The 14550-nt window shown below is 33.8% G+C and overlaps 3 protein-coding genes across 3 annotated transcripts; all 3 read right to left on the minus strand.

Annotated features, from left to right (window-relative positions):
• Positions 1–4870: 4870 nt before the first annotated feature.
• On the minus strand, positions 4871–6369 carry LOC119606306 (stress response protein NST1-like). The gene is made up of 2 exons (XM_037959750.1): positions 6199–6369; positions 4871–6126 (listed from the first exon to the last, which is right to left on the minus strand). The coding sequence occupies exons 1-2, from the start codon at positions 6260–6262 to the stop codon at positions 4916–4918; spliced, it is 1275 nt and encodes a 424-aa protein (XP_037815678.1). The 5' UTR covers positions 6263–6369; the 3' UTR covers positions 4871–4915.
• Positions 6370–9237: 2868 nt separating this feature from the next.
• Positions 9238–10749, minus strand: LOC119606311 (protein SDA1 homolog). The gene is made up of 3 exons (XM_037959755.1): positions 10500–10749; positions 10035–10420; positions 9238–9963 (listed from the first exon to the last, which is right to left on the minus strand). The coding sequence occupies exons 1-3, from the start codon at positions 10564–10566 to the stop codon at positions 9331–9333; spliced, it is 1086 nt and encodes a 361-aa protein (XP_037815683.1). The 5' UTR covers positions 10567–10749; the 3' UTR covers positions 9238–9330.
• A 296-nt stretch (positions 10750–11045) lies between these two features.
• LOC119606312 (MATH and LRR domain-containing protein PFE0570w) lies at positions 11046–12514 on the minus strand. The gene is made up of 2 exons (XM_037959756.1): positions 12240–12514; positions 11046–12099 (listed from the first exon to the last, which is right to left on the minus strand). The coding sequence occupies exons 1-2, from the start codon at positions 12289–12291 to the stop codon at positions 11198–11200; spliced, it is 954 nt and encodes a 317-aa protein (XP_037815684.1). The 5' UTR covers positions 12292–12514; the 3' UTR covers positions 11046–11197.
• Positions 12515–14550: the final 2036 nt, after the last annotated feature.

Here is a 14550-nt window from a genome sequence, read left to right on the forward strand (position 1 = left end):
AAATATTCAATGTCATTTTGCGATGAAATTGTGGGTGGTAGAAAAAATCAGATATCAGATTCGGTTTCAGCAATCGCGCTAAATTTTTCCAGAATGCTTTCCTATAACTTAAAGTTTAAGTCTGGAAGCAGAACTTTATGGAAACAATTTTCTCATATATTAGATCAATTATGGCGCGATCCTCCTAATATTTTCGTTCATACACATTTTGTTTATGTCGAAGTTCATCATTGTACTCGTATTTTTAAGCCAATAATAAGTAATTTTCTGAAGGGGACCTTAAATGGAGAGTTGGGTCAACTATGGCGCGATCCTCGTATATATTTTTAGAAAGATTTTGACTCATAAAACTTTTTTTGTCGAATTTCAGCGCTGCACTCGTATTTTTAAGCCGGTATTGAGCGTTAAAGTCTAGAGGACCTTGTATGGGGGTAGGGTCCATTATGGGGCGATTCTCGTAAATTATTTTTTTTTTTTTTGTTCATACAGGTCTTGTTTATGTTGAATTTCATCGCAGTACTTGTATTGTTAATATAGTAATGATTAACGCTTATTTTTTACAGGGATCGGTCAATTATGGACCGATCCTCATAGAATTTGGTAGAGGAATTTTGTCAAGCACAAAACTTATTTATGTCGAATTTCATCGCTATACTCGCATTTTTAAGCTAGTAATATTTTGAAGGAGACCTTATATGAGGGGTAGGGTCAATTATGGACCGATCCTTATAGAATTTGATAGAGGAATTTTGACAAGAACAAAACTTAGTCATGTCGAATTTTATCGCTATACTCGCATTTTTAAGCCAGTAATTTTCTGAAGGGGACCTTATATGAGGGGTAGGGTCAACTATGGATTGATCCTTATGGAATTTGGTAGAGAAATTTTGGCTCGCATAAAACTTATTCATGTCGAATTACATCGCTATATGGGTGTTAAAGTCATTTTAGAAGAAGACTTTATCCTCATAGAATTTGGTAGAGAAATTTTACCTCGCATAAAACTTATTAAGATCGCATTTCATCGCTATTCTCACGTTTTTAATCCAGTAATGAGCGTTAAAGTAATTTTCTAAATGCGACCTTATATAGGGGGTAGAGTCAATTATGAACCGATCTTCATAGAATTTGGTAGAGAAATTTTGGCTACCATAAAACTTATTCATGACGAATTTCATCGCTATACTCGCATTTTTAAGCCAGAAATGAGCGTTAAAGTCATTTTCGGAAGGGAACCTTATATGGAGTTTCCTATAAAATATATTCAAGTCGAATTTCATTGCTATAGAACTTCTTTTAGACAGTTATTAGCGTCAAAGTCATTTTCTGACAGATACTTCATATGGGATGTAGCCGATGCTTTTAAAATTTTAGTAGATTAAGGTTCCTATACATGTTATGAGCGATAAAGTAATTTTCTGAGGGAACCTTATATGGGGGCTAGTCGAAATCGTGGACCGATATTGCCCATCATATTTAATACCAAACAAACTGCATCAACATGAAATACACTATGCGACAAAAATAAATACCTGGAAAGTGATACTATTTTTCTGAAAGGTGGATCCGGGTATAACAAGAATATGTTTTTGAAATTTGCCAAACACCTCCAAAATCTTGAGTTATGGATAAAAAAACCAGTTTTTCGCACCTTTATGCACTTATGAGTCAGTAATTAAGTTGAATCCGAACCGATTTAAAATTTCTCCACGAATTTAGAAAGCAGAAGCTGAGGCCTTTATAATTACATATATAACGTTTAAGTAACCTGGAGAGATATGTGTGAGTTTCACCAGCAAACATATTTTTTATGTAAGCTTTGCACCGTTGTCCAAGTTTGGAGATGTTTTATGAAAGTATTTTATATAGGAACCGTACCATTTATTAACTGAATAGAAATCCATGTTTATTCATGAGTAAAACACAACTTTGTTTTTAAAAATCCGTTATCAATTGACAACGTTATTGGTCTTTTTCTTAAATCAAAATTGTTCAAAAACTGATTTCTGAAGGATGCTTTATGGGGGATGTGGTTAAATATGGGCCGACGGATATGGCTAGAACTAATGTTGGATTTTCGGTGGGAACATCAGCGACTTCCACATTGGGATCACCCATTTTGTAATGTTCGATTGTACTTTCGATCTCCGTTTTTATTTGTTTAAGTGTTTGTATGCATATCGGAAATTCCGTTTTTATTTTAGTAGAAATTGGAAAAATCGGTTTTTCACCTCAAAACTTCACAGCCGTTGCGGCATTTGTGCACTTTATCCTATTAGCAATCTACAATTCTAGATTGAGGAGGCGGGGATTTTTCATTTTGTCGTAATTTTTTTTGCTTCATACAGGCTTGGAACACTCTAAGCCCCACTGAAAAATTGTGCATGTATAAAGCCTTGAAGATATAATTAACTACTTATTGAACTGAAAAGCAATAATGGGTGTGGATCCTCTCATATGAACTAAATAATAATAGTCGTATATCTGGGTTTGACATTCTTATAATCATTCAGGTAAAAAATTGGCAGCCTAGCAACAGTGGGCAAGGTACTTCCTCTATGCAGTAAATATTAAAATCAGAATATCTGGGAAACTGGGATAGCTACAGTCTTAAAATTTTTTAAAATTAAGAACGTTTGCAGTATAATTATAAAGAACAAATGTAGACCAGTAATAGTGGACGTTACACTCTCCATTAAGAACTAAATTATGTATGTCTATCTGGAAAACTATAACAGCTAGAAGCCTTAAATTTTGTACAGATAATCATCTTTATATATACAAATTAATGTTTGTTTGTATGTATGTTTGTTTGAAGTCTATAGCCGCCTAAACGGCTAAACCGAATTTGTTGAAATTTTCAAAGTGTGTTCCTGTATGCCTGGAAGTAAAAATATGCTACTTTTTATTTTGAAATTTCAAGTGGGCGAGGTGCCACACCTACTTTCTAAATAACTATTAAAAGACGTATATCTTGAAAACTGGTGCAATAAGAGTCCTCAAATTTTGCACGGACAACTTTGACATCCTTAAAATATTTTTGGACAAAATGGGCGGAATGGCTATAGTGGGCGTGCCACCTTCCATATTAAGAAAATATTAAATGAGTATATCTCAGAAAATATAACAGTTAGAGTTCTCAAATTTTGTCGGAGCCACTTAAGTTTCAATATGATTATTTAGGATAAAAAGTGGGCACACTATCAGTAGGAGGCGTGTCACCTCCCATATTAATTAAATACAAAAATTCGTTTATCTTGGAAACTATTAGAGTTAAAATTTTCAAATTTTGTATGAAGAACTTTAACATACATGTAAACATTTTTGGTAATAAATTGGCTGACTACCAATGGGGGAGCGGTACCTTCCATATGAATTAAATACAAAAAAACTTTTATCTGGGAAACTAATAGAACTAGATTCTTAAAATTTTGCACTAAGGTCTTTCATATTCATTTGAACATTTTGAGGGAAAAAAGCGGACTTTCATCAGGGTATATCTGAGATACTATAGAAGCTATTTTACATGAAGAACTTTGTCATTCATGTGAACATTTAGAGAAAAATGGGCGGACTTTCAATGGGGGATTTGGCCTCTCCCATATGAATTAAATACAATATAATACTATTCACATTTTTCATAGCTTACATTAAAATCCTTATTAGCGTTCGGAAAAATTGGCGAACTTGCAATAATTTGCGTGGCATCTCCCATATGTAAGTGTTTTTTTTTAATTTATATTGCTTTTAGAGTAGCAAAGCGCACTGGGTATAGCTAGTATTTATATAAAAATATTTCAAAACATTTCAAATAAGTAAATTAAATAGAAACATTCGATTTTTTCACAAGGTTTGCAAACGTTATTGCTAAGCTATCGTTACCGCAAAAAAATCTTTTCAGCACAAATACCGTTGCCGAAATAAGTCAACATACCAATATTGCTGACATACCATTACATATATTCTATTCACAAAGGAGTTAATATTCAAAAACGGTAGAGTTCCAAAAAAAACCATTACCGCTAAAATATCGTTTCCGAAATAAGCCAAAATATCGATAACGTTAAAAATTCAATACCGAAATAAACGAAAATACCGATAACACTAAGCCAAAATACCGTTACCGAAATAAGTTTAAATACCGATACCGCTATCTTTACATCATTTCGAAACGGTTGCCAACCGATCTTTTTCATAAAATTTAAAAATTTTTTTGACGTTAATATTTGGTGATCTAGATCAAAGGATAAAAAGGTGTGTTTTTAAGATTTTTATGATTTTTTCCACATTTCTTAGACAGAATCTCTATGAAATTTTGGTATCATATGAAAGGTCTTCAAAAGGTACTTTTAATGTTATATCAAACATTTAATGTATTAAAATCAAAACATTTACGAAATATTTAATTTTTTGTAAAAGTTTTAAGTTTTTCAAGGTTTTACATAGCATTATTTGGTGTAAGTAATTGAGCGCATCTCGAAGACCTTTATCATTCCTTTGCGTAAAACATGAAAAATATTGGAAAAATATTTTAACCTTTTGGTCTAGCTTTCCAAATATTGACCCCAGAGCAAACACTTTGTTCAGCGGTATCTTAGAATAAACAAATTTTCGGTGGGAATATCAGAACCTTATTTTTTGTCCACACAAACGGGACAAACCTAATATACATATACATACATATATCTCCATATAACAATTATAATAGAAAATTTTATGCATACCGTTATTACATACATTTAAATTCTGCTCTACCACCAGCCTCAACTAAATTAATTCCAGGCATTTGATTTCGCCCATTACTGAGGAAGCGTAAAACTATAATCATCCAGAAGATAAGACATTTTTGTTTCTTTTTATATTAGATTTTCCATTTATTTTCATTGTTTTCGTTTATAGCAGTTTTTGTCGTATTTTATACATTAACCCTTATGATGCGTCTGGAGCCTGGACGATTGTAGAATCGGCGCAAACGACGTCTGTTATTCAAACGGTTGCGTTTACGTCTTATACGTTGCATGCGGCGACGCATACGTTTTTCACGGCGGCGTCTATTCTCACGACGTTTCCTGTTGTTACGGCGCATAATGCGGCGACGGCGACGAGCCATCTTACGACGACGTTTTTGTTGTTTCTGCAATTTCTTTAAATAGGCACGTCTGCGCTTGGCTGCTTTGCGTCTGCGATATAGTAATTGTTGGCGGCGTCTTTGGGCGCGTTGCATAGCACGTCGTTTGCTTTGGTATCTAGAGCGTTGTAATCGGTTGCGACGTTGCCTCATAAGCCTACGTTGGCGATTTCTTTCACGACGACGTTGTTGCATTTGACGACGACGGCGCTGTTCCATGCGACGTCTCCACTGTGAAGGGCTGGCACGAGCAGCACGACCAAGTTCAGTTAAGTCATCAATATCTTCGGAGTTAGCATTCTTATTCATTAGTAAGCGATCTTCTCTATTATCATACTCATCATCGTTATATTCATCATCGTCATAATCGTCAAGATGTATGTTGATTAAGTTGCGTGGTTCATTCTCACCACCTTCTGTTTCCTCACCACCTTCTGTTTCCTCACCACCTTCTGTTTCCTCACCACCTTCTGTATCCTCGCCACCACCGCCTTCTGTGTCTTCGCCTCCATCTGTATCATCTTCAGCTGGATCATCTTCAGCTGGATCATCTTCAGCGGGATCGGAACCATCAGCTGGAGGTCCTGCTGGTGGTTCTGGTGGAGGTGTTGCTGGTGGTGTAGCTGGTGGTGTAGCTGGTGGTGTAGCTGGAGGTGTAGCTGGAGGTGTAGCTGGGGGTGTAGCTGGAGGAGTAGGTGGAGGTGTTACTGGTGGTGTTGGTGGAACCATAGTTGTAGGTGTTGTAGGAGTTGTGACTGTGGGAGGAGTTGTTACACCTGTTGGAGTTGGTGGTGTTGTTGGTGGTGTCATAGTCATTGTAGTTGTAGTTGGAGCAGCAGTAGTAGTAGTAGTTGTTGTACCCTTTAATGCATTAAATTTATTCATCATGGCAGTTGTAAAACGTCCCTGTGCAGCAACATGTTCATAACGTCCCACCGATTTAACCCTGCCCCCGAACAACTTATAGCGATTGCGAGCGTTTTTGCCATGTCTGGCATCTGTAAATATACAAGATATAATACCAATATCAAGTTGTGTCAATTAAAACATTTTAATATATGAAAACCTACCGGCAGTTTGCAGTACTATTGCTGAACATAGCAACAGCACAAACGTGAAACACTTCAAATTCATAGTTATTTAGTAAGGAAAACTTGATCTAGATGTTTTTCTTCAAGATTAGTTTACTTTAGCAAATGATGGACAAACTTGAAGATTCCCCAACAGGATTGAATGTTGGGAATTGACTGATGATTAGAATAATTCTGCAACTATTTTATATACAATTTCGAATATAGCATTTTGACAGCTTAGAATGCTAAATTTTCTAATCACTCTTTCTTTTGACTAATGTATTTTTTCTCTAAGAAAAGATGATTGATTTTTCATAACAACATTCACCCCTCCAGCATGTCAAAGTTCCATACAGCGTAAAATATTAAATCACCTTAAATTACTAATGAATCGACGCAATTTTACTAATCTTTTGCAAAAAAAAAAATATAGGCAACGAAAAAGAAAGATGTTAAATCGATGATACCGATATTTTCATTTCTAAAAATGAAAAATTAGCAGAAACATTCATCAAAACATCAAATTGTCAGACAAATCACTCAGTTAGGTTTTTAGTTACTTATTATTTTGTTAATATACATACAAACATAACCGTAAGATATGTATGTACATAATAATAGTTAGTTTAAAACTCTAATATTTTTTGACGCTAGAGTGAAAAGAACAATAACAAAAGGTAAAAACTCCCGCGGCTAAATTTTACTGTCACTACTCTTGACCCCGACGTTATTCACTTCAGAGAATCATCACAAATTAAGAGAGGCAGAGATTGATTGATATTGATTAATGATCTTCATTTTTCTTTCGTCTAAGTAGTTATTTTCAATAACTCAAAGAAAGAAATCTAATATTTAAATAAAGTTAATATTATTGTTTAGAGGTTTTTATGAAGAAGTTACTGTGACGGAAAGGACCGTATTTCAAAAATAGCAAAATTTAAATACTAAAGATTATCGGAAAGTACCTGCATACGAATTTAAGCTACTGTTTGAAAAGAATACGAAATTCAATTTCTTCGCGTTAATAAAAGGAATTATCCTTTTTATACATTTTCTAGTGAATTACAATGGAACATTTTCAAATATACTTTAAGAAAACGATGTTCGCTTTAAATTCGAGTGCCAGATCCAGACTGGATGCCTAATTAGTCACGGTGTTTAATGTTAAAAATAAATTAAACTTGTTCAAGTTAGTTCAGTATCACACATAGGAAAACTGTTGCGATTAACTTTCAAGATTAGGAAAAGTTCATTTATGTATCTTAAGAACCATTTTATGCCATAGTAAGGTAGAGTCCCAATAAATGTTCGAGTTTGGTAAGGAAGTTTTGCAAAAGGTATCGTTTTGTGTGAAACTGAAATTTTCAAAAAGTTTTGTACTCCAGACAGAGAAACGAGCAATAAATGCATTGTTTTGATAAAAAAAATATTTGTCTAAAAACTGCGATCGGTCAGATAATACTGATTTGTTAATAAAATGTGCGGAATTAATCGCTTTGCAATGCTATATATCCATGTCCTCTTTTTATTTTGTAGGAGATCTAACTCCAAAGAACTAGCCATGATAGCCTGCTTTTTTCTTTTTAAAAAATAAGTTAATTTTAGTGGAAAAAGGTAGATTTATATTAATGACAAAAAGTAGATTTATATTAATGAAAAAAAAAAAAATAAATTGAATGCCCTTTGTTCCCTCAAAACCGCGTCCTTTCACGGATAATTGTTTCATGACATGTATGCTCCCTATGTTAGTTAGTTAGTTAGTTAGTTTGTTAGTTTGTTAGTTGGTAGTTGTTAGTTAGTTAGTTATTAGTTAGTAGTAGTTAGTTCGTTAGTTAGTTAGTTAGTTAGTTAGTTAGTAGTTAGTTAGTTAGTTGTAGTTAGTTAGTTAGTTAGTTAGTTAGTTAGTTAGTTAGTTAGTTAGTTAGTTAGTTAGTTAGTTAGTTAGTTAGTTAGTTAGTTAGTTAGTTAGTTAGTTAGTTAGTTAGTTAGTTAGTTAGTTAGTTAGTTAGTAGTTAGTTAGTTAGTTAGTTAGTTAGTTAGTTAGTTAGTTAGTTAGTTAGTTAGTTAGTTAGTTAGTTAGTTAGTTAGTTAGTTAGTAGTTAGTTAGTTAGTTAGTTAGTTAGTTAGTTAGTTAGTTAGTTAGTTAGTTAGTTAGTTAGTTAGTTAGTTAGTTAGTTAGTTAGTTAGTTAGTTAGTTAGTTAGTTAGTTAGTAGTTAGTTAGTTAGTTAGTAGTTAGTTAGTTAGTTAGTTAGTTAGTTAGTTAGTTAGTTAGTTAGTTAGTTAGTTAGTTAGTTAGTTAGTTAGTTAGTTAGTTAGTTAGTTAGTTAGTTAGTTAGTTAGTTAGTTAGTTAGTTAGTTAGTTAGTTAGTTAGTTAGTTAGTTAGTTAGTTAGTTAGTTAGTTAGTAGTTAGTTAGTTAGTTAGTAGTTAGTTAGTTAGTAGTTAGTTAGTTAGTTAGTTAGTTAGTTAGTTAGTTAGTTAGTTAGTTAGTTAGTTAGTTAGTTAGTTAGTTAGTAGTTAGTTAGTTAGTTAGTTAGTTAGTTAGTTAGTTAGTTAGTTAGTTAGTTAGTTAGTTAGTTAGTTAGTAGTTAGTTAGTTAGTTAGTTAGTAGTTAGTTAGTTAGTTAGTTAGTTAGTTAGTTAGTTAGTTAGTTAGTTAGTTAGTTAGTTAGTTAGTTAGTAGTTAGTTAGTTAGTTAGTTAGTTAGTTAGTTAGTTAGTTAGTTAGTTAGTTAGTTAGTTAGTAGTTAGTTAGTTAGTAGTTAGTTAGTTAGTTAGTTAGTTAGTTAGTAGTTAGTTAGTTAGTTAGTTAGTTAGTTAGTTAGTAGTTAGTTAGTTAGTTAGTTAGTTAGTTAGTTAGTAAGTTAGTTAGTTAGTTAGTTAGTTAGTTAGTCAGACAACAACATTAACTAACATCCCGATGGAACTCACATGTAATCAACGATATGCATCGATATTCTGTTAAAAAGTGATAATTCCAATTGATTTTCACTCACAACCAAATATTTTTAAATTTTGAAAAAAAAACTCTTCTGCAATTCTTATGTTTCTTTAAATGATTTATAATTTTATTCAATAAATAAATTAAAATAAATAACTTAAACTAAGTCCTAAAATTTAAAGGATATCCCTTACTGCTGTGTACCCTCAGCAGGCTGTTCGGCTTGTTGATTGGATTGAGCAACAGGTTCAGCCATTTCGTTTTCTGGTTTCTTATCATCGTTGGCCATCAACATTTCATCGCCTTCTGACTTGCGAGGCTTATTGCTATCGCGTTGACTATTTCTCTTCTTGTTGGAACGGCGACGTTTGCGACTATTTCTGGAACGCAAATTGCGCTTGGCGGAACGGTAACCACGGTTGCGGTTGCGAGATCTGCGGTTACGGTTATTGCGGCGTCTTACTCCACTACGTCTTGTTTTTCTACGATTGCTGTTTCTGCGCTTGTTGCTCTGAGTGCGACGGTTTCTTCTTCTGTTTTTTACTTTTGATTTCTGGGAAGATTTGCGTCTTAGAGAGTGCTTATTTTTCGAATTGCGATGAGTTGATTTTCTGCGATTAGCAACATGCTTATTGCGATTTGTACGTTTGATCTTGTTCTTAGTTTTGCGCCTGCGTACACGTTGACGTCTGCGTATGGCACGCTCTTCTGCAATAGCATCCTCTTCTTCATCTTCGTCTAAGTTTTGGAATTGGCGTACGTTGTTGCTTCTGGCTAAAACGTTGGCATTGTGGAAGCTTCTCAAGCTGCGAGCTAGGCGTTGCTGTTAACATATTTAATGGTTTCAAAAATTAATTATTGTGTTATTAAGTTATATTTGTAAATGGTTCCTACCATCTCAGGTTGTTCTTTAAAAACAGCAACATCTTCCTTGGCTATAACTTCCTCTGCAGCGGACTTTTCCTCTTCTGTTTTTTTGTCATTGTCTTCCACATCGGCAGACTTTTCTTCTTCCTCTTGCATATTATCGTTTTCATCGTCATCATCGTCATCACTGACAGATTTTTCAGTTTCCTGCATGTTGTCGTTTTCATTGTCATTCTCATCATCTTCATTGACAGAAACTTCTTCAGTTTCTGCATCTGCATCTTCGTCATCTTCAGCTTGTTCCTCGGCATCATCTAATGACATGTCATTTTTGGTTTCCACCTCGTGGAGAAGTTTATTTTCAATGACTTTTTCATCGTCATTTTCTAGAACAGCACTTTGTACTTCAACTTCTAAAGAAGTTATGGAGAAATTAAGAAAATACTTATATTTAGTACAAGTTGTTTTAAGTCGTGTCGATATAATGTTTACCTGCATTAGCTGTTTGTATTAATAACAAGGCACTCAAGGCCAATAACAATATCCACAAAAATTTCATTTTGTTAATGAAATTTTTTTAACGAGTAAAAAAATACACACTGCTGCCGAGTTTCCTTGTGGAGTCTGGAGTATAAACTCGTTAACAGCAAAAACGTTATGTGCTGAAACAGCATGAAAACTAGCATTTATATCGCCATTTGTAAACTCTTTTAGCCATGTATTACTAAATCAGCCATTAACATAATGTGGCCAGACGATTCTATTAATTGTTGTTTGAATAGATGAAATATGGAAATTTTAGCCAAATTCCGATGTGTATTTATGAGAATCGTTATGAGATATGAAGAAAGTTGACTATTTAATATGTTGATCATAATTTAACAATAAAAATTCGCTAACCTTTGGTAGAGATTTTGTTAGTGTTGGTTTTTCTAAGCTGAAGTTTTTGTTTTTGCCAATGACCTCATGAACTTTCTCTTCTCCCAAAAAAAGAAAGAAACTCTATTGTATTTTTTGGATAACAAAATTGTGTATTTGTACATTTTGTTTATTATTTATTTTTTTGATTTATTTTATTGTTTCATTCGTAAGCTTAAGCATAGTGTGATCGAGTAGAGTAAAAAATAGAAGAGACTAAAAACTAGGTAATACTACGTAAAGTCTAAGAGGAGTAGTCATTACATGGAACTCTAACCTTGTAGAGAAACACGACGACGATTCACACGGCGTTTGTTTCCGCCACGGCGGTTGCCACGACGATTACCGCGACGTACTACGCGTACATTTTTGCGTCTGTTGTTGTTAATGCGACGGCGCTTATTGCCACCGCGCTTGTTTACAACACGTCTATTTACAACACGTCTATTACCACCACGTCTGTTGACACGGCGACGTTGGTTACCTCCACGACGACGTTTGATGTTACGACGGGCACCCTTGCGGCGACGTCTGACAATGACGCGATTGGCGCGTTCTTCAGGCTCATCTTCGTCCAAAGAACGTTCCATTAAGGCCACTACACTACCATCGGGTATTGAGTCCAAAACGGCGCGTGGCAATAACAAAGAAGGTTTGCCGGTTCTTTCGTCAATAACGCTTTGACCTTCAATTTCAATGACCTCATCGGGTACCAAAATGGCGCCGGCATGTTCGCGTGATACCATCATCTGGGTAGCTTTGGCTTTTTTGATTTGGGCATTCGACTTTCTCAATCTCAAATTGTTGTTCATCACATTGTCAAGTTCATCGTCATCGTCATCATCATCTTCCATATCCTCGTTTTCAGTTACATTTTTGTCTAAAGAATCCATAGATTCTTCTTCATCGTTATCTTCATCATCCAACAATTCATCGTCATCCTCCTCATTGTCTTCTGCCATATCCTCCTCGTCATTGCTAGCATCTTCCTCTTCTTCGTCTTCATCGGCAGGTTTTTTATTTTCAATATTGCTGTCATTTTCCTCAATTACTTCAAAACCTTGAACCAAAGCTTGGGAACGACCTTTAGGTACAGTTAGAAAGATGTAGGGATTGGGACCAGCTACACCCTTTTGGATTTGATGTATAAGTCCACGTTGTGGAACATTAGTTTCTAGATAAATTGATAATAAAAATTATTCGATTTAAATTAAATTTTTGTAAGTTAAAAGATTAATTAAAATGGTTGCATTTAATTAATGATCATTTAGTACTTTCCACCCATTTAAAAAGCAAAAGTTTTCAATAACCCACCTGCCAAGGCAAAAGCCAGACATGCCAGCACCACAAATAAACTCAATTTCATTATGCTGTTTCAAATACTCAAAATCCTTTCAATTTGATCTGATTTTATTTTCTCGGCTGTTTTTTTTCTTAAACGTAATTGTAAGCAAGTAAAAGTTCTCAAAAGAACTGCAAAGCTTTTCGTCAGGTCTTTTGGTTTTTATAAGAATTTTATTAAAACAAACTAAGAGACACTGAAAGACAAAGAACTTTTGCGCAAGCGTAGCTTAGAACTTGCTAACGGGCGAATATCTAATGAGCATCAAATAGCTTGTGATTTTTGCTTTCTTTTCAAGTGGTTTCGTTTATTTTTGATTAGAAAATAGTAAAAGAAAAACAATAACACAAACAAGAAGTTGGAAGGGTGAAGAAAGAAACAAAAATAAGAATATATCACCGCAACATAAGACACTGTGGGTTGAATTAAAATAATATTTGAATTTCAATTTAATATATTGTAGAACTTAGCATGCATATGTATGTTTGTACATCCAAAGGGAGTGTATTTATGTTAAATCAGTTCTAGTTTAGTCCTAGTTCAGTTCTAGTTCAGTTCTAGTTCAGTTCTAGTTCAGTTCTAGTTCAGTTCTAGTTCAGTTCTAGTTCAGTTCTAGTTCAGTTCTAGTTCAGCTCTAGTTCAGTTCTAGTTCAGTTCTAGTTCAGTTCTAGTTCAGTTCTAGTTCAGTTCTAGTTCAGTTCTAGTTCAGTTCTAGTTCAGTTCTAGTTCAGTTCTAGTTCAGCTCTAGTTCAGTTCTAGTTCAGTTGTAGTTCAGTTGTAGTTCAGTTCTAGTTCAGTTCTAGTTCAGTTCTGGTTCAGTTCTAGTTCAGTTCTAGTTCAGTTCTAGTTCAGTTCTAGTTCAGTTCTAGTTCAGTTCTAGTTCAGTTCTAGTTCAGTTCTAGTTCAGTTCTAGTTCAGTTCTAGTTCAGTTCTAGTTCAGTTCTTGTTCAGTGCTAGTTCAGTTCTAGTTCAGTTCTAGTTCAGTTCTAGTTCAGTTCTAGTTCAGTTCTAGTTCAGTTCTAGTTCAGTTCTAGTTCAGTTCTAGTTCAGTTCTAGTTCAGTTCTAGTTCAGTTCTTGCTAAGTTCTAGTTCAGTTCTAGTTCAGTTCTAGTTCAGTTCTAGTTCAGTTCTAGTTCAGTTCTAGTTCAGATCTAGTTCAGTTCTAGTTCAGTTCTAGTTCAGTTCTAGTTCAGTTCTAGTTCAGTTCTAGTTCTAGTTCTAGTTCAGTTCTAGTTCAGTTCTAGTTCAGTTCTAGTTCAGTTCTAGTTCAGTTCTAGTTCAGTTCTGTTCTAGTTCAGTTCTAGTTCAGTTCTAGTTCAGTTCTCGTTCAGTTCTAGTTCAGTTCTAGTTCAGTTCTAGTTCAGTTCTAGTTCAGTTCTAGTTCAGTTCTAGTTCAGTTCTAGTTCAGTACTAGTTCAGTTCTAGTTCAGTTCTAGTTCAGTTCTAGTTCAGTTCTAGTTCATTTCTAGTTCAGTTAAAAGTACGAAAACAATTCCACTTTCGATGGAAATGGAATTATGTGACAATTCTAGCATGCAGTGTGGTAACTTTTAGTACATAATAAAATCAAATCATTATAAAATATTTCTATTTTCCTTAAAATATGTAAATGACCCAATGTGCAAGAACAATTGTAAATACAAAATTTTCTCAAACAATGTTAATTCAACTTTCGTTATAAACATATACATAAGTTTATTGCGTATAAACGCATTCACTTGGTGTCTAGTTAATCTTTTCTGTTACCATGTTCTACTTGACATAATTGCCATTGGGCCAAAAGTAATGTCCAACTTTATCTTGCAAACATACTTATTCAAATATATGTACATACATATGTATAAGTATTATTTTAACTACATTCAAAATAATTTTAAACAAATCAAATAAATAATTAAAATATAGCATAAAGGTCTTTAACCTTGTGTTCCATTACCGACAATGGGCCTAATACTTGTTCCCTGTAAACAATACATACATTGTAGTAAGTCTTGGATTGTTCACTCAAATCAAAATGTGTTGAAAGGTGCTTGTTTGATCTACAAGCGTGTAGATATAATTATAATTTTAACTATGTATTTGTATGTGCAAATGATATTTAATTATGATTTTAAGTACAGAATGATTTTGATGATTTTATTTATGAGTGTAAACATAATAATGATGCTGATATGAGAACGAGACATGTTGAGTTACTATTAATTGACAAAATCAAACATTATTTTCAATAATTCCCAAGGCAATTAAAATGAAATGTTTAAAGTTTTATTCGTTTTCACTTAG

Source organism: Lucilia sericata, unplaced genomic scaffold (genome assembly GCF_015586225.1).
Source record: "Lucilia sericata isolate MDLA Ls3-8-SP2 unplaced genomic scaffold, ASM1558622v1 Contig000569F_arrow, whole genome shotgun sequence".
Taxonomy (NCBI): Eukaryota; Metazoa; Arthropoda; class Insecta; order Diptera; family Calliphoridae; genus Lucilia; species Lucilia sericata.